The following is a 19,053-nucleotide window of genomic DNA, read 5'->3' as shown; positions in this document are numbered from 1 at the left end:
GGAGATGGCTGGAACAGGGGGAGTGGAAATGGACTTGTAAATAGGAAAAGCAGCCAGGCCAAAGGTCATGGTGATGTACCACCTTCTCTATAATGCAGAACTTGAATGGGCTATAAAAATGCCTGTGTTTTTCTGCTATTAAGACAGATTATAAAGTTTGTTCCCTAGGTATTAATGTCTGTGGGGTGCAATGCGGTTCTTTCTTAGGGACCCACTGTTATTGTGAAGATGCTGGTTTGATAAAATATAAAATTTATTTTGATTTCTTTTGTTCTTAAAGCCTGGAAATGTTTAACCTTGTTTTATTGATCTTTTCTCTACAGCTTTACTCCTAGGCAAATGTCTCATAATTCCATTTTCTTCCAGGATTGATTTTTTTTTTTTTTTTTTGTGGATAAGATATAAATTTCAGGTAGACAGAGACCATAATAAGAATTTGTCTATAATTATAATGATAGCAATTGTCCTAGGCTGTACAGTTGTTTCAACAGAGCACAGCCTATTAGAGTAAAATGTCTTTTAGTTTTTGGGTCAGACACTAAGAAAAATTATAAAAGACATGTCTTTAAGACACTGAATGATCATACAGTGGGATTTGACCTTTGGCAAGATTTTAATATTATAGCTGTTGATCTGAGAGCTTTTGTAGCTAAGCAACTGTCATCCAGAATGTATTATATCATAAAATAGTATTAAGATTTGAAGGAGACAGAGCAGTTAGAATGGAGTATGAACCATGGTGAAATGCAGGCACTTTCCCACTGAAAATTTTTGTTCTGAGCTATAGCACAAAGGAGGAACCTTACCATCATATGTTTCAGGGTGAGGGTGTCAAAACCCGCTTAACTTTCTTTCAGCCAGCGCCATGGTGCTCTCAGTTGTGCCAGCAAACAATGTTGTGTAGTAAATCAAGAATGCAATCAGATCTTGGGTGATGGGTTCTTAATTTTGCTACTGGACAGTGAAAGGGGACAGCCATGGACCTCTGTTCCCTTCTTACTTGGATTTACATGCTCTGAAACTGGCTTCTCTCCTTTTCCAGACAGACCCATTCAAATTACGGCACCGAGGCAATGCCATAATCCAAATAATTCCTATAGGTATAGCAGTGTACTGTGTTGCTTGAGTAACTAGGAGGGGATCATTTTAGCCAGTCTGTTTGCTGCCTTGTTTCCCAAGGTTGAGCAGATATTGCAAAGAAACTTGCCTCCTTGTGAGCTGGCTTTTTCTCAGAGCTAAGTTCATTAAGGGTTGCCTTGGTTTTGCTGATACCAGAGGAGAGTACCAACAGGGCCACCCCTCTGTTCCCTGCCTTTGATAAAGGAAGATGCTGAAGCCGTGAGGGCTCAGCTCCTCACTGCCCTTCCCTGCTGTCTCAATGAGATGTTGGCTGTGCGGAGCTTGTGACTGCTGTCCCTGCGCCAGGAGGAGGATCTGCCCCTGCTCACCACTGCCGTAGCTGCGTCCTTTTGCCGTCTCTCTCCTCCCTTGAAGAGTCTTTTCTGCTTTGTTTTCATTTCTTCCTCTGGGCTGTTGCAAGCAGTCAGCCCAGCAAGTTTCATTTCTACTCCAGCTGCATGTGAGATGATGATTAGGATTTGGACAGTTAAGATGAAATAATTAAATCTGAAACCAGAGCGTTACCATTGGCCTTTAAAGTTGCCTCTGGGAGGAATTAGGCAAAGGGTGTATTGTACCCAGAGAGGCTGTTTCAGGTTGTCATCGGGTGCTAGCCAAACAGTCCTGAAGCTCAATGCTGGAAGGTCATCAACGTACACGTGTGTTGTCTGAGGCTGGTGCTGTTTCTCTGAAGAATGTGAGCATGTGGCGTGGCGAGCGTCTGCGCCCGATTTGGTCCGTCTGTTAAGCATCCTTCTGCAGAAGGTACAGGAGAGGACTCAGCTGAGAGCGGTGAGCAAGGTCACCACTGCGGTGCTGGAAATGGGAGCTGCTGTCTCACCTCACGCTCACACCAGGCACAGTAGGTTCTGCTGAGCCTGTTGCTAATCTCAGCAGAGAGGGTGATAATGATCTGTCTCACCCAGTGGCGTTTGCTGCTGGCTCCCTCTCTCCATCAGACAGCCCTCCAGTGCCATTACTGTCTGGCTGCGCTAGAACAGAAGAGACATAAATCCAACTGAACACTTTTCTCTGGGTGGAAAGTTCCCTCCTTTGAGCTCTGCAGTCTGAGGAACATTTGTGGAAGTAGGAATCCGTACAATGAAAATCTGGGGTGTTTTTTTCTTCTAAGCTGTTTCTCATGAGAGTTGTAGATGGGCTGTTGCTTGGAAAAATATTTTCCAGCTCAGGCAGGACTTTTCTTTATTCTATAGCAACTGGAAATAATGCACTGGATGGACTGACCACAAGGCTCAGTTACTGTAATTCCCTCTCAGTAACCTTCTGGGCTTCTCTCCTGCTTACAGCCAGCATTGACCGGCTGTGCAGCTCTTCTCATGGTATGTCTCTTCTGAGATGCAGGCTCCAATCTGTGGGGTTTTATAGTTTGTTTGGTTGTTTTTTGTAGTGGTATGTATTTTTCTCCATGCTTGTGAACTCTTGTAATCTCTTAAATAACATGTCCACTGATGCACCACATACCAGTGCGTTGGGTCACACTGACAGAGGCTGTGCTGTCTAGCAGATCTCCCCCTGAATCAGTGCTGAGTGGAGGGGGTGCAAGGTCTCTCTGGCTGGTCTGTGATGTTTGATGCAAGGCAGATGCTCAGCTGAATCTGACCACCATCAGCATCTGGTGTGAGAGGTCTGTAGGAGGAAGAGGACTGCAGCAGGTCTATGGTGAATGTGCAGCTTGGTCCGTATCGCCCAAGAGGAGAGTGAGCCACCACAGGGACTCTCATGTTCAGTGCATGGCTGACATGACAGGTTGTGTTTCTTTGTGCCAATGGAGTGGAGTGGTCCAGCAGGACTCCGATTCACATTGAAGGAGGGAATGACCTCTCTTGGCAGCCTCTCTTCCCACACCTCTCAGCTGGGTGGACCATAAAGCAGGGACTGGGGAAGCAAAGGCTTTCCCACTGTAAGAGAAGATCAGGTTTGTGACTACCTGAAGAACCTGAACATAGAGAAGTCTATGGGACCTGACGAGATGCATCCCAAATCCTGAGGGAAATAGCTGATGTAGTTGCTAAGACACTGTCCGTGATACTTGAAAAGTCATGGCAGTCAGGTGAAGTCCCTCGTGACTGGAAATAGGGAAAGATTGCACCCATTTTTAAAAATGATAGAAAGGACCCTGGGAACAATCGACCTGTCAGCTTCACCTCTGTGCCTGGGAAGTTCGTGGAACAGATCCTCGTAGAAGCTGCACTAAGGCACACAGAGGAAAGGGAGGTGATTCAAGACAGCAGGCATGGCTTCACCAAGGGCAAGTATTGCCTGATGAACCTAGTGACCCTCTCTGATGGAGTGACTAAATCAGTAGACAAGGGAAGAGCTAGAAATGTCATCAATCTGGACTTCTGGAAGGCCTTTAACATGATTCCCCACAACATCCTTCCCTCTAAATTGGAGAGATACAGATTTGATGGTGGATGATGAATTAGCTGGACAGTGGATGAGGAGTTAGCTGGATGGTCACATCCAGAGAGTAGTGGTCAATAGCTCAATGTCCAGATGGAGATTGGTGATGAGTAGTGTCCCCATATTGAGACCAGTACTGTTTAATATCTTCATTATGACATAGACACTGGGATTGAGTGTACCCTCAGCAAATTTGCAGGTGACACCAAGCTGAATGGTGCAGTTGACACACCTGAGAGATGGCATGCCATCCAGAGGGACCTGGACAAGCTTGATAAGTCAGGTTGAACAAACTTGTGAGGTTGAACAAGGCCAAGTACAGGGTCCTGCACCCGGATCAGGGCAACCCCTGGTATCAATATAGGCTGGGGGATAAAGGAATTGAGAGCAGCCCTGCTGAGAAGGACTTGGGGGTACTGGTGGATGAAAAGCTGGACATAAGCCGATAATGTGTGCTTGCAGCCCAGAAGGCCAACTGTATCCTGGGCTGCATCAAAAGAAGCATGGCCAGCAGGTTAAGGGAGGTGATTCTGCCCCTCTATTCCACTCTGGTGAGACCCCACCTGGAGTACTGCATCCAGCTCTGCAGTCCTCAGCACAGGAAGGACATGGACCTGTTGTAGCAGGTCCAGATCAGGGCCACAAAAACGATGAGACGGCTGGAGCACCTCTCCGATGAGAATGCACTGAGCGAGTTGAGGTTGTTCAGCCTGGAGAAGAGAAGTCTCCAAGGAGACCTTATTGCAGCCTTTCAGTACTTAAGGGGGGCTTATCAGAAAGATGGGGACAAACTTTTTGCAGGACCTTTTGTGATAGGACAAGGGGTAATGGTTTTAAATTAAAAGAAGGAAAATTCAGACTAGATGTAAGGAAGAAATTTTCCACAATGAAGGTGTTGAAACACTGGATCAGGTTGCCCAGAGAGGTGGCAGATGTGCCATCCCTGTAAGCATTCAAGATGAGGTTGACTGGGGCTCGGACCAACCTGATCTAGTTGAAGATGTCCCTCCTCATTGCAGCAGGGACTGGACTAAATGACCTTTAATGGTCCCTTCCAACCCAAACTATTCTATGATTCTATAACCTCTTTGTTATGGTGTGTCTCAACTAAATATCTCCCCTGGCTTCAGTCCAGGAGGATTTTAGTTTACTGTTAGTATGTCCTCTGCAATCCCTTGCTATATTTTTACAAGCTACATAATGCATTTTTTTAGTCTACCTTTTCCCTGATGGTCTGTGATGTGGTTTGTTTCATTTGTGGTATAGCAACCCTAGTTTATCAGTGTGGCGTTCTCATTAAATAAAATATGAGATCAGTTCAGAATTTACCAGTATTACTGGAAACATGAGACCTCACAATGCCTGCCTATTTTTAGTGCTGATCAGAACCAGTAAGAGCTCTCCAAATCATCAAAACATTTTTGTTTTTAAAGCCAATTTGAGATCACATCAGTAGTATAATGGTTAATTTTTTATTTCCTTTTTTAAGAGTTTGGTCTATAGTTGTTAGTTTTGTTAGATGTGGCAGCAAGTGCATGTTTGCGTAACTTGTTTTGACCCAGAGATTACAAAACCATTTGTTCTTTTTCCCACTGGTGCAGCTTTTTATTGAAAACTGCAAATATCTCAGTGTCTGCTGTTTTTTTCAGGAATGCATTTTTCAGTGTTTTTCTCCAGGGAGAAGTCTATTTTAGCAAAATAGTTTGTGTCAAAACATTTCAACTTCTTGCTTCTATTAATTCTGTCTTGTCTTCAGATTTATGTTACACTGTTAATTGCAATATTTAATACTCTTTCTGTATTCCCAGCTTTTAATTTTTGTATTCAGAAATAGGTCTTGAGCTTTATTTGATGGGAAAGGCCAACATTTTGTATTTGCTTTCTAATCCAAACAAAATCACATTTTGAAATGCTGGAATTTCTCACAGAACAGCAATTCTTAGTTTTGGGTCAGATCTATTTAATACCACAGTGGGTGTCTAGTGCTGAAGTACCCAGCCTTTACTCGCCCCTCTATGTCACTGTTGATCAAGTGACAAGCTGCAGTCAATATAATGTTTTTTCTCTCATTCCTAATATCCATTTTCGTTTTGCTTATGACTATGGGAAATTATAGTTTTATCCATTAGATATAGGGTGAATACCACTGGCCAAGCAAAGTAGCAGTATTATTAACAATGATAATTCACCTGGTGTGTGTGGTAATAAACAATGTAGAAGGACGGAGTTCTTCAGGGAGACACTATCATCTAAGTAATACTGTGGCATATCTCCAGGACCTTTACTTTTTTGCAGGTAAAATGAGTCAGAACCTGTTTTTAATTTTTCCCTAAGAAACATCAATCTCATTATTTTGGCCAAAAGTGATGGCCCGGCTGTGGGTGCTGGTCTCTTCTCCCAAATAACAAGTGACCGCACAAGAAGAGATGGCCTCAAGTTGCACCAGGGAAGGTTTAGATTCGATATTAGGAAAAATGTCTTCACCAAAAGGGTTGTCAAGCATTGGAACAGGCTGCCCAGGAAAGTGGTGGAGTCACCATCCCTGAGGTATTTAGAAGATGTGTGTAGATGTGGCGCTGAGGGACATGGTTTAGTGGTGGGCTTGGCAGTGTTAGGTTAACTGTTGTACTTGATGATCTTCAGGGTCTTTTCCAACCTAAATGATTCTATGATTCTGTGACTGCCCTCTTTAAAATTTAAGATTATTTGAAGCCAAGGCAGACAGCATGATGGTAGATGTAGTCTAGGGCTAGTGATTTGGGTCTATACAATGTGGAAGAGTCTGACTTACATTTATGACTGAACTGAATTTTGCTGTCAGTCATGTTATGTTTGATTGCATTACCTAGACGTTTCAAGACTGTTGCCTATAAGGTTGAGTTTAAAAGAAGATACAGCTACTAGCAGTTCATTACAAAATCTGCCAGTAATGAATGTTAAAAAGGGTGGCTCAAAGGACAGCAAAAATATCTACCAGAGTGAAACAAGCAGATTTTACTCCTTCTAGTGGATTCCTTTGCACAATGCAGTAAGTAAACTGTACCTCTGATACCTTAATGATAGCCCCGTGTGAGTTGGTTAAAATAACTATTAATCCTGCTTACCACCATGTTAAGTTGTGCTATATTGTGCTGTATTCAGTGTGGAGCTTGGAAATCAGTTTTTCATCCAGTGTTTGAATTGTCAGGATTCCTCTTGGACTCTTCTTTGCGACTCCCAGTATCACTGGGGAAGATGTTCTCTAAAGCTGTAAGAAATGAATACATTCCAGCAAGAGGGGAGTTTGATCTGTGTAATCTCCATAGCAGAATTGCTGAAGGACTAGCATGAGCATTGCAAACATGCTACAAGTCACTGATACGAAACCAGTAGCTTAGAGTGGAAAGCAGCAAACATAATGCCCTTATCTGAAAATGGCAGGGAAGTGGTCTGAGCCCCCCCAAGCTTTCCAAAGGCAAGACTGAACAGCTTAACTGGAAAGAAGTGATAATTAAAGATACAGAGGTTAATGGAAAATAGGATAAATGTTGATGAAGTTTTGCCAAAGGTGGATGGTATCAAATTATTTTGATTTGGTTTTGTAACTAATTCTATGGAAATTTTACAGGAAAATTTTTCAATTTTAATAACGTAGCTGGGAAAGTGTTAAGTATTGTATGGAAATGGAGTTTAGGAATCAGAAATGGAGCTGAGACTGGTTGGAAGTACCAGACTGAAGAGAAGGTAATGGTAGCATTCCTCAAAGAGCCCAGTCGTCTTTAGTATTTCCATGAAGGACCTTTGATTCAGGTGTAGGATACTGCCGATGGAGTTTGCTGATAACACAAAGTAAGAGGCTATCATCGTAGCAGAGGAAAGCTGAGGGCTAACATACGGAAAGAACTGGAGGCCTACAGTATTTAGAAATGAGCTGGAATTCAGTGGTATAAAACACAAGGTTGTAACAGTAGGAGCATGCTGTGGTAAGGTGGGATCTCATCAGCTGGGGACACGAGCACAGCAGATGCTGCAATGTCGCCCATGGCTGGCTAAAGCTGAGCCCTTAGGGGAAAGCATCTGGTAAAAAGATCGGTATCCTCTTGATACGCACTGAGGCATTTCCAGCATGTGCAGAAAGGTGGTGATATTACTGCCAAGGTGCAGGTAGGATGTCTTTTGGGATATCCTGGGCAATTCTGATCATCCGTGTTCCGGGGAGTAGATGAAAATTGGAACAGATGCAGAGAGGGACTACTAACTAGGATAATCAGGGAATGAATTGCTGAAGACATCGAGAGAGCTTGTCTTGTTTATCCTAGCACAATGAAGCCTGAGAGGCTATGTGATTACTGTCTATAAATATCACAGAGGAATAAATACCAGGGAGGGAAAAGAACAGTTTAGGCTAAAGGCCAGTGTTCTCACAAGAGCAACAGTTATACGCTGACTAGATAAATCCAGGCTAGAAGTGAGAGAAGGGCTCCCTGCTATCAGAGCAGTCAAGTTTTCCAACAGTCTTACAGCTGGAAAAGCAGGAGTGAGAAAGCTGATTGCTTTTAGGATGAGCTCTATCAGCTTTTGAAAGAGGAACAAAGATCATTAGCAGGTTCCTCCCGGGCCCCCTTCTACGGGATGATGGCAGGGCTGCTAACCCGCCTTTTCACAGGCAGCTGTGCACTGCCTTGGCCATCCCACTTGCTTTGTCACTGGAGATGGGAGGACAGGACCAGATGGTGCAGCGTTCCTCTCCCTGCTGGGTTGCTTGTGGGAGCCGTGGGAAAGGTCTGTTCTCAAGGCATGTGAGAAGCCACCACCCAGGAGTGGGGAAGCAGCTGCCCTTGCAGTATTCATTCATAGACCCACTGGTTATCGAGGAGTCAGAGAAGTCTGTGTTAGGGGGACAGATCATAGAATCATAGAATCATAGAATGGTTAGAGTTGGAAGGGACCTTAAAGATCATCGAGTTCCAACCCCCCCGCCATGGGCAGGGACACCTCCACTAGAGCAGGTTGCTCAAAGCCCCATCCAGCCTGGCCTTGAACACTTCCAGGGATGGGGCATCCACAATTTCCCTGGGCAACCTGTTCCAGTGCTTCACCATGACCACCTTGGCTGGAAGGTAGTCCAGGGAGCATGTCTCCCCCAGCTGTAGCCAGAACAAATATTTCTCACTGTGAAAGAGCAGTGGCTATTCTGTAATATCTCCTGGGTACTGTATTTCGCATAATTATAATTGGCGTAATACAAGTTTTATCATATGAATGCTTTGGGCTTGTTAATACTGGGCTGTGAGGAGAGCAAGTGGCAGGAATGAGGAATAGCTCAGGGAAGGCTGCTCCTGGTAAATGATTCACAGCAATGCCCAGGATGCTATTTAGGAGGATATTGCCTCTGGGATCCAGCTGATTAACAAAGCTGGTTTAGCTGTGTGAGGCCAGAGCTAGAAGCCAGAAAATGTATAAAGGATAATAAGCAGCTTAGTCGCCTTCACCGCTGAGATGAAGCCGTTGTTGCGGAGGGGATGTTGGGTGTGTGACGACCCTACACCCCCACAGCCTGCGGTGCAGGCGCTGGGTGGCAAAACCCTGGGTGGCGGTCACAGCAGTGTGGTAAGGGTCCTCGGCACTGTGTATCTATCCGATACAGACCATGCAAGGGAAACGCTAAACCTGTCTTGGCACATAAAGGCTTGGTGGTGAGAGAGAGGTGGAGGAAGTTCAGTCCAGGCAAAAAGGCAGTTGCTGACATTATCAAAAGCGGCAACAGCAGGAGGCAGAAGAGGTGGTGTCTCGGATGGAGAGAGGTACAGCAGGGAGGAATTTTGGTGCTAAACAGAAATTTGCTGGAAAAACAGATCTGTGAGCACCATTGATATTATTTGTGAAGTTGGGTCAAACTTGATGACTAATTGTATTTGAGGAAAATATGTAGGAAAACATTTAATCTTCATATTTTCTAACTTTATGTTTTAGAAATATTGACGTGTTTTGACAGTTTCAAAATAACTTTATTTTAAAATGACACCTAATTTAAAATTATTTAAATTTTAAAAGACCAAAAAGTAAGAAAAGAATGTTTAATTGGCTACATTGAACACTAACTAGACATTTATTTTTTTTAATTAACTGAAAAAATGTATGTTCCTATATAATTCTGTCCCCACCATCTCATTTCCTGACTTGTTTTAATCACAACATCATTCAAATCAGAGCTGTAATTATGCCCAATTTCTGTTACTTGGATGTGCAGCCTGAAGCTCTTACTGTATTCTCTGCTGCTTCTTGCTGTCCAGATAGCAGCAGTGATGAAAAATGACTATTTTCCTGTACCTTTTTTCAAAGGGAATTATTTTTGTCATGATTTTCCATTTAAACTTTGTTAGGTGGATTGCTTCGTTATAGTATGCTCACTGATGTTTCATGAATGAGTTGGATTTCCAGCTTCCTTCCACAGAGGTTTTCTCTGTCTCACTGGCAGTGGAATAAGTTCCCGTTCCTATTTCCATAGTCCATGTTTACTGTTGTTTCTGTGAATTTCCTGGCATTTCTTGAACAGTCAGATTTGTGGCTGGGACTGGGACCAGGAGTGACTGTCTCAAGCAGGTGAACTATGCCATGTGCAGACACCTGCATAAATGGCTGTTCTGGCTTATCCCTATTTGAGCCACAAAAGCTTGAAAGGAACAACGTCTGAACAGCACTCGGATCTCTCTTCCCCAGCTGTTTTTTTTGTAGCTTAAGACTCGCACCACTGATAGGAAAATGGGAGACATTTCTCTCCCATGTAATCTCCAAAGAGAAAACTGATTAAAAGAGCAGTTGGTGAGCTCATCTAACTTAAGCCCTTGAATCGCTGAAAAAAGCTAGGCTTTGAATGCAGGCATCCTCATGGCAGGCAGTAGTTTTCCTGTTAATCCACGGACTATCGCATATTTGTCCATAGTAGCGTAACTACGGTGTGTTACAAGGCCTTCTTCAGTCATGACACAAAAGCTAAATGCCTCGCTTTGTGTGGCAGCCAGTCAAGCTTTTACCTCTGGCACTTCCCTCTTCAGCTCCCCACTGCATTGAACAAGAGAGTAGCCAAAATACCGGAGTTGCCTCATTAATGAGATCTTTTATAATACGAGGTCCACTGAGTCCTTTGCTATCTGTCTGCGTTCTGTGTGCTGCTAGTTAATGCTCTAGGTGCAATGGCTGAAAACACAGAATCAGGAAAAAAAAAATAGGATGTTGAACATTAATCACCTCCACAACCATCATTTGCTGCTATTGAATATCCCATTGTGGTTTTTTTTGTACAAGTGTAGAGGTGTAGGTTCAATAAATTCAGCTGAAATGTTCTTTGAAGGGAGGGCAGGAAAGGCCCTTTTGAGCTCATTTCTGCCTCCCCTTAAAAATGAAACCCTTCTGGGGCCAAGATCAGCTTAACAGGAGAGTGAAGACATCTGGCCCCTGGTGACTCTGCAGAGTACACTGCTATCATCAATTACATTAAAATATTCATCTGACCCCACCACGGTTGTCTGTGTTATTGGATTACATGCGTTTCCAAACTGTATAAAGCAATTGGAAATGACCGAATAATAGTTAAGCGTTTCAGAATAATAAATTCAGGGCTGTTGGACGTTAAAGTTGGTAGTTCTTGCAACATGACAGGTTGTGGGCAGTGTAACATCCATTCAGGATCAGGGAAAGGAATTCCCACCTGTGTGCCTTTGAGATTATTAATAATAACATCACCCAGCATTGCCCAAATTTTCTGGTTCTACTCAGTCTGGCTTTGGTAGTGCCAATTTTGTGACCACACTTCTGCTGCCTAGAGAGGATCTCAGGGATAAGGAAGTGCAGCTAAGGAGTTCCTTCCCAACCTGTTCATGCCAAGCTCATGTACATCTCTGTGCTTCAGTAATTTGTTCCTTGTTTGTGCCAATTAAACAATTTGTGAGGTCCTGGTGTAAATAAAACCTCTTCAAGGAACTGGAGCCATTTGGGGCAGAGGGAGAGCAACAATGGCTGATTTGTTTCTGTTAATCCAGACCATTTCCATGTGCTGCTTTTTACTTTGTCCTTACAGGTCTACTAGCACAACTGACAGGATGGTAAATTTTGATCAGGGGGCAGAAACAAATGGCTGGCATGTAAAAGAAGAGGACCTTTTAAATTAATTTTGCCACAGAAGAGAATTATGGTAGAATGATGTACTGTGGAATGGTACCTAAGGTTCTTGTTCTCTAGGGAAGCTTATTTACTGACGAACAGTAAATCTCTAGTGGGAACAGAGTGAGGACAGGGTGAATACTCTTGAGTAGGACACAACTATTTTTGGTGGCCGTTATTTTTGGTGATGTACAACTCCAGTTGAAGCTAATGAGGACGCATAAGGATATTTACTTAGGGATGCTCTGAATACAGAGGGAGGTTGTGACATGTCCATCACTGGAGCCTTGGAAGAACTGAATAAATTGGACATTCGCCAGGAGTGGTTTGTATAGTTGATCTTTGTGTAGCTGATCCTGCCCAGGATGGGCTGGATGAACTTGAATGACTTTTCAAGGTTCTTCCCTATCATGCTTTTTATGATTCAGTGACACAGGAGATATCCACTGCTCCCACTGGAGTGATGAATTCTCAGCATCCTTGAAAAGCCAAAATCAGTGTGTGCTGAATTATGGCTTCAGAATTAATCAGTGTGCTTGCAAACATGGGTAAAATCAGATGGAGAGGGTGAAAAGTTAAAGGATATAGGGATTCAGGCTCGTGTGAATACGTCCTCCCGCAGAAGAGTGCTGTTTTTCTTGAACGCTGCAGAGAAGCAGGGTGTGTGTCTCGCTGGAGAGGGAAGAAGTGCCATATGTCACTTCTGCCCTGAGCAAGTGGACCTGCTTCAGTTCTTGCTGGTGTTACTGGTAACGGGCGCTTAACACTGGGCAGCATTGCACTCTGTGAATGAGACCACAGTTTCTCACTCTGAATTAGGTTCTTCTGGCTCCCTGCACTCCAGAAGAAAATATGTTCTCTGCCTTTAGTGACCAAACTCTCATTAAACAGTGAGCAGCCCTTTTGTTTTGTGTTTAGGAAGTTGCTTTTCCTCCTCCTCTCCCCTGGAAGCTCTGCAGAGAGGAATGGCTGTTTCGCCACAGGAGGTCCTGTCTTAGAGTGCTGCTGTTGTTAGTCTTCTGTCACGTTGTCAGGCTTTGATGACTCAAGCATTTAAAAAAAAAAAACAAAAAACAACCCACCTCTTTTTCTGAACTAAAATAGCCTAAGAGCAAATTTTTTAAACCAAATTTTAATGCAATTTGTTAGGTCATATTTTCTTTCTGAAAGCTTGTAGTGGGACTCACAGTTTTGCTGTTTGAACTGAAGCTACTTGAATGTTTAATTATTATTTTTTAAACAAAATTCAATACCATTGGAGTCCACTGGAGATCTTTGATAGATTAAAAAACAAAAGAAAGTCTTGAATATTCAATAGCTTTGAAAAGGGCTATGCAAGTTTTGTAGTTTAGGGCAGTGTTTCTCAGCTGAGTTCTTTAATACGTCAGAAAACGGTTCCTGAAAGAAATGAAAAACTTAAAAGAAATCTGCACACATTGCTGTTTATACGAGCAAGCAAACAGAACAAGGAAAATAGAGGTAATAAAATAACTGTCAAAACTGAGCCTAGATTTTACTGGGTTGTAAATGAAAATCACTGTTGCAATCCTATATGACAAAGTACATGGCTCCTCAACAACAACAAAAAAAAAGGTGGAAACTGCAATGTAGGGCATATTTGCTTGTGTGAAGTAAGTCATCCTGATACCCGTGCCATGCCCAGATTATTAATACCTCAGACTGACCTAGTTGGGTGCCACCTAGAGATAAAAGCTGTGGTCTCAGAAGAAATATAACCACATTAAACATCTCCACATGACACTACATTGCCCAGCATAGGTAGTTTCCTACTGCCCAGGTCTCATCTGCTTTCCCCCTTTTCATGCAGTCCTTTTGGTGGGTCCGAGAGCCCCTGCAGGAGGCTGCTGGGCAGCGTGGGTGGTGTGGTGGATCTGTCTGCTGGTGCCAAAGTGGGGGGCTAGGGCTGGACCACAGCCCTTCCCAGGTTGTCCTTCCACATCTCATCCAGTCACGTTGCTTTCATCCTCCTGCTCTCTGTCCCTTCTGGGAGTGAGGGGCTGCAGTCTGGTACCAGGCCCAGTCAGTGCAAATACATGATATATCCTTCAGGACAGAAATTTTTTCACCAATATTACTGATCTCAATCCATAGTCAAACCCAGGTAATGTGCCATTGCCCCTCCGTCCCCACCACTGCTCAAGCCCCCTAGTCCTGTGGCTTTCCCATCCCTGCCCTGCTTGTGTCCCTAGCCCTCCTCTCCTGCTGACATGGAAAAAGGAGTTGATCTCAGGTTCTGGTTTGTGTGGCAGTGCTGCACTGGCCTGGCGGGGTGGGACCTGGCCCACTCCAACCCGGGTCTGTGGAGCTGCAGCAGGATGAGAACAGTGTCCCAGGTAGTGGGGCAGGAGGAGACTCCTCTCTTTCTCCCCACTCAGGTTTTGCTGACAAGCGCACCTTCTCTCCTCCCTGGCTCTAGGCTAAGGCAAGCAGCATCCCTTGTGTGTGTGGCTCGGTTACACGGTGGTGTTGGCAACCCCTAAGGGTTAGAAGTGATTCCTGCCGAGAGCTGGGACTGTGGCCGCAAGGGCTAGTCTGCACAGCTGTGGGACAGAGGCGGCTCATGTGTTTAAGGGCTGGAAGATTCTACATCTGTCAGCTTTTCCAGCTGTGAGCACGTTAACGTAGAACTTCTCATCTTACCTGCCCTTCAGAACATTTACTCGTGGAGCTGAAACTCATAGCACATCTCTGAGGCCAGTAGGATTCCTGATGAACTCATCCAGCTTTCACTACATCATTTACAGCAGAGGCAGCTGAGGCACAGGAGAGCTGGAAGATTTGAGGTTGCCCTCAGGAGAGCTAGAGCCTGTCTTGTATGTAGTTTCAACAGTTGCGTTGCTGTCGTTATTACCAGCATGACGCTGTTTTGTTAGGAAGAATCATTACATGAGCACAATGGAGCTGTGGCTGTAGTTAGAGTAGGACTACATCTCTGTAGTTAGTGGAGTAACAGCGGAGATTACTAACCTTGAGTATCTACAAGTGTGGCCTGTATGCACGTGGCTGGGCTGTCCTCAGCCTTGGCAGGGTTGGGATCTGAACCATCAGTGCCAGAGCTCCAGCAAGACCCTTAAGTGTGGAGATCAACGTCCTCCATCGGAGATCCAGGACCTGCCCAACACGGAGGCAGTGGTGCTGTGGGGGTTTGCAGGCTGAGAGGCTTGCTTATACTCCTGCGCAAGATCATTTCTTATCCACATGGCAAGAATATCTACCGAGACCAGGGGATATACTGGGTTTCTGTGAGCACAGTCATGTAGGTGGCTGCCACACAGCATGGTTTGTTCTTCTGACTAAAGCCCTTAATGAGAACAATTACTAGTTTGAGGCATGCAGAGAGTGGAAATTACAAGGAAGGGTGAACAAGGTTTGTGCTGCTAGCACAAAGGCACCCTGAGGAATGTTAAAGCAGGTTTATTCTAATAATTATTGTGAGCATGTGGGATGTTGTACTGAAACTGAGCAACGTGTGGTTTCTTGCAGTCATTGATGTCATCCACTTTCAAGATGGCACTATGGGACGAAGATGATCTGTATGGGTTGTTTCTGTGAATTTCTATCATAAGCAGGGTTGCATAGCCTAGATCAAATCTTTAAGGTCAGTGGAATCTTTTGTTCAGGTATTGGTTTTTTACAAGACTGTGTTCCTCTGCTGTTCTATGCAATAAGCTTTTTGTTGGATAATCTGATTTGCTTTTTGACATTTTTAAATGCTCTCTAGTCTCATGAACAAAAGATTTCTGTGACTTTATCTAATAGTTTGCCTATGAGCAAAGGGTCGTGCAACTGTGTCCTGTATGAAATATCAGTAAAAAGTAAATAACCCATTTAACTACCAAGCCTAACTGGACATGAAATGGCAGGGCAAACTGAGCTTAACTTAGAGCGCTAATCAAAAGAAGGCATGACTATTAAAGGGTGGCTTACTAAGAACACAGTAGGAAAAAAAGAACTATTTCAGTCTATAAGGTTAACTGTATAGACAGCAAACTCTACGGTGTGAAGACAGAATTACATCACAACCAGCTTTGGAACAAATAAAGGACACCAAAAGAAGTTAATTATGCCTCAAGGGGGAGTAAAATATCAAGGGTATCAACTTATGCAGAAGGAAGGAAGAAAAAGTCTTTGCTTGCCTACAATCAATCAGTTAACCTTTAAACCTGAAACTCTTTGAGCTTAAGTAGGATGGTATTAAAGACAAAGGCAGAACAGTGCCATCTCAGAAGTTCAGTTTTGTGTCTTTGCCCAGCGTTCAGCAGTCTCTCTTGCATGTGAAAGATGCAGTGGAGTTTTCAGATTCTCTGAGCTGCCTTTTATCACCTTGGTGGTCCATGCTGCTCTGCTGAGATCTGTCCTGGTTCTGGTTGCTTGCAGATCTTTTCAAACGGTCCTGGCATTGCTGGATGTTTAACAGCTGACCTGTGCCTGTTACAGTTCCACAGGATACAGCTTTTTGGGATTACATAAACTTAAATCTAAAGATGCTGGCTGGGTTATTATATAGCAGAGTGCTTAAGTGCAGTTTTATGAGCTGGTGTGCGTATATTCGTGTGCTTCAGTCATACTGAATGTCAGTGTGTTGCTGGGCTTAAATGGGGATCTTACGCTGGATTTAAGCACATTTTGCTGAAGCAAAACCTTAGTGTTGTGCATTCTCTTGTAAAATCATGGCGGGGGGAGGGTGGTAATTATAATGGCTTGCGTTTTTTCTGTGCAAAATTCTTTTATAAAATGACTGATCCTGGTGGCCACTGACAAGTAAAATCTGTGTCTGGTAATAGTCCTGTTTGCTTCAGATCTGTTTTCCTAAAGCTTTTGGGAGCAGATTTAGGTTCAGCATGTTCAGCTTGATTTAAACTACTGTCAGTCCAACATTTTACATGTACCTTGCCTCTGAGAAAAAGGCTGAACAACATGCTGGCTGAGGGGGAATCACAGATTTATAGATTTTAGAGCAAAGGGAGAACACAATGTTCATCTAAACTGACTGCGGCCCTGCCCAGTCCGTGGGTTCTTTTATTTAACTCATCAGCTTGAGGTTGACTGAGAGTGTATTTTTGGAATGACATCCAGGCTTGATTTAAAAGAGTCCAAGTACTGCAGAGTTTGTCACAGTCATTGGGAGTTTGTTTCAATGGTCAATTACCCTTTCTCTGAAAAATACGCTTTCTCTGAAAAATCTGTACCTTATGTTTTTTGGAACTCTGTTAACTTCTGCCTTCTGAAAACTGGATCTTGCTGCTTGACTTGCTCAGCAGGACTGGGGAGCCCTTTATTTTCCCACAGATATTTCTTGTTATCATTAATTTATATTTTCATGGTGCTAGAAAAATTTCTTTATATGCACAAACCCAGTTAGGCAGACATCTTTTACACCCCAATATTCCCATGCTAAGGGTCTGACATAATAAAAATATGCCTGCTTAGAAAAGAGTTGATATGACTGTGGTGCTTTTTAAGTTCTCGGTTACTAACCACTGGTTTATGATTAAATATAATCCATGGGTAGGATATTAATACTGGTAAAGAAAGGGTGTTCGGTATATGCTATACTTATATTGCAGAATTCGTGGTTGCTCCAGTGTCCCTCAAAATATTAGTTTCTGTATTACCTTGAATGTGTCAAAAGTGCTCTGCAGATGACTTGAGTTCTCCACTACTTCATTTTCCATAAAGAATTCCCACGGAGTCACATGGCCAGATGATATCGAAGAGGTATCTGATCCATGGCCTTGCCCCTAGGCAGGATCAATGTCAGCCTGTATGATCTTCCTTTCATTCTTTTCTGCTGAGAAGCTGAAATGTAATCAACATAGAATTTTCATTCTCTGTCGAAATAATAAAAAGAAGGGTTTTCAAAAAGCCTGAGCAGTAACCTATGTCCTTTCTTACATGTCACCCTTAGAAACCAAGATCAATGGGAGTCACTATTGGTAAATCCTGCCTTGATGCATTTGTCTTGCTGCTTTATGAGTATTTATTGTTCTTGTTTTCTCCTTAGGGCTCTTCCTGCGATGATGCAGTGGGTCCGAACTCAGAAGCCAGGAGAAAGTGGTGTGAATATTATCACTGCGGATTTTGTAGAACTTGGTGACTTTATCAGCACAGTCATAAAGCTCAACTATGACCTGGATGAAGGTGAAGATGACACTACTTGATAGTACTATAAGATATGTGTTGTTGCATTACTTAGAATTTAAAAAAAAAAAAAAAAGATCGCATTTTAAAAGAATTATCTTGTAAAACACTAATCTTCCTATAACACGCTGATGTGTTTAGGGCTTTAGTGGGTGGGCGTAGGGGAAATGTTTTAATCAATTATGATCATTTTTTACATTTGTGTTTCATGTGAAGAGCAAAACCAAACATGTTTACAGTGTTTGATAAAAGAAGGCCATTTACATGTTTTCCATGAGGTACCAAATGCGATTCATGTGTCTTCTGTGGTTATGAACAGTGCCAAGACATTTGCTGCTTTCGGAGCAATGGGATGTATATTGCCCTCTGCCTGCTCACAGCAGGATTTCTGATGGTGTCAACATTACACCCAGAGGCCGAGGACAGTATATCTGGCCCGAAAATTTTAAGCCGCTACACTTCATCTGTTGGGTGGTTTAACTGATCGTGTTTATCAGTGAGCTACAGGTTTAAATGCCTTTGTGAAGTAAATCCAAAGTCATGCCTTTAACACACGCATAATCAGTGGACAGTAAACATGGTGTATTACGTAGCTTGCACAAAACACAGCCTAAATCCTGCTTGCTTTTTATTCTCAAAATGGGGATTTCCAGTGTCTCTGCCCTAGGTCAAGTCAACAGATCTGCGACGCTGGCCTAACTCTGTACTAGGAGCTGCCAATGTGAATTTTCCGGGGTTCTAGTAGGAACAAAGTTAGGCCAGCCTGGAGCACCACTCCATCCCAGCATTCATCTCATGTAAGAGTCTGATCCAACATCCACTGAATTTAATAGGAAGAATTCCTGGTTTTAGCATGGATTGGGCATAGGATCAGTAAATTGTGTGTACTGTAAGATGGACAGGATTTTGTCCCATAGTGGAAACCTGCTTTCCGCAGAACTAAAACTGCATTTTAAAAAAAAAAAATATGTGACATGCAGTCTAAGCTTCTTTTTAAGGCAGCTACGAACACAACACTTCTCAGCTGATTACAAAAAAAATCAGTGCCAGTTTCATCAGTGAAAAATTGCTGTAGTAAAGAGTGTAGTACTTCAATTTCTGGCTAGTAACAATACTTTATAATCCTTAAATTGTTCATGGCATATGATACAGCATAACACAAGTTTGGAAGTCTACTGAATGCAGCAGAATCGCTGATCATCCTGAAAC

General features: G+C 43.2%; 1 protein-coding gene across 1 annotated transcript in view; it reads left to right on the top strand.

Annotated features, from left to right (window-relative positions):
- PLCXD3 (phosphatidylinositol specific phospholipase C X domain containing 3) overlaps positions 1-17,864 on the top strand; it is a 79,424-nt gene extending 61,560 nt beyond the window's left edge. Inside the window, exon 3 of the mRNA XM_074166624.1 lies at positions 17,708-17,864. Coding sequence (XP_074022725.1) covers positions 17,708-17,864 — 157 coding nt within the window. The remainder of the gene's footprint in view (positions 1-17,707) is intronic.
- Positions 17,865-19,053: the final 1,189 nt, after the last annotated feature.

Source organism: Numenius arquata, chromosome Z (assembly GCF_964106895.1).
Source record: "Numenius arquata chromosome Z, bNumArq3.hap1.1, whole genome shotgun sequence".
NCBI classification, from domain to species: Eukaryota; Metazoa; Chordata; class Aves; order Charadriiformes; family Scolopacidae; genus Numenius; species Numenius arquata.
Note: the sequence above shows the minus strand (reverse complement) of the source record. Positions and strands in the feature narration are given on the sequence as shown.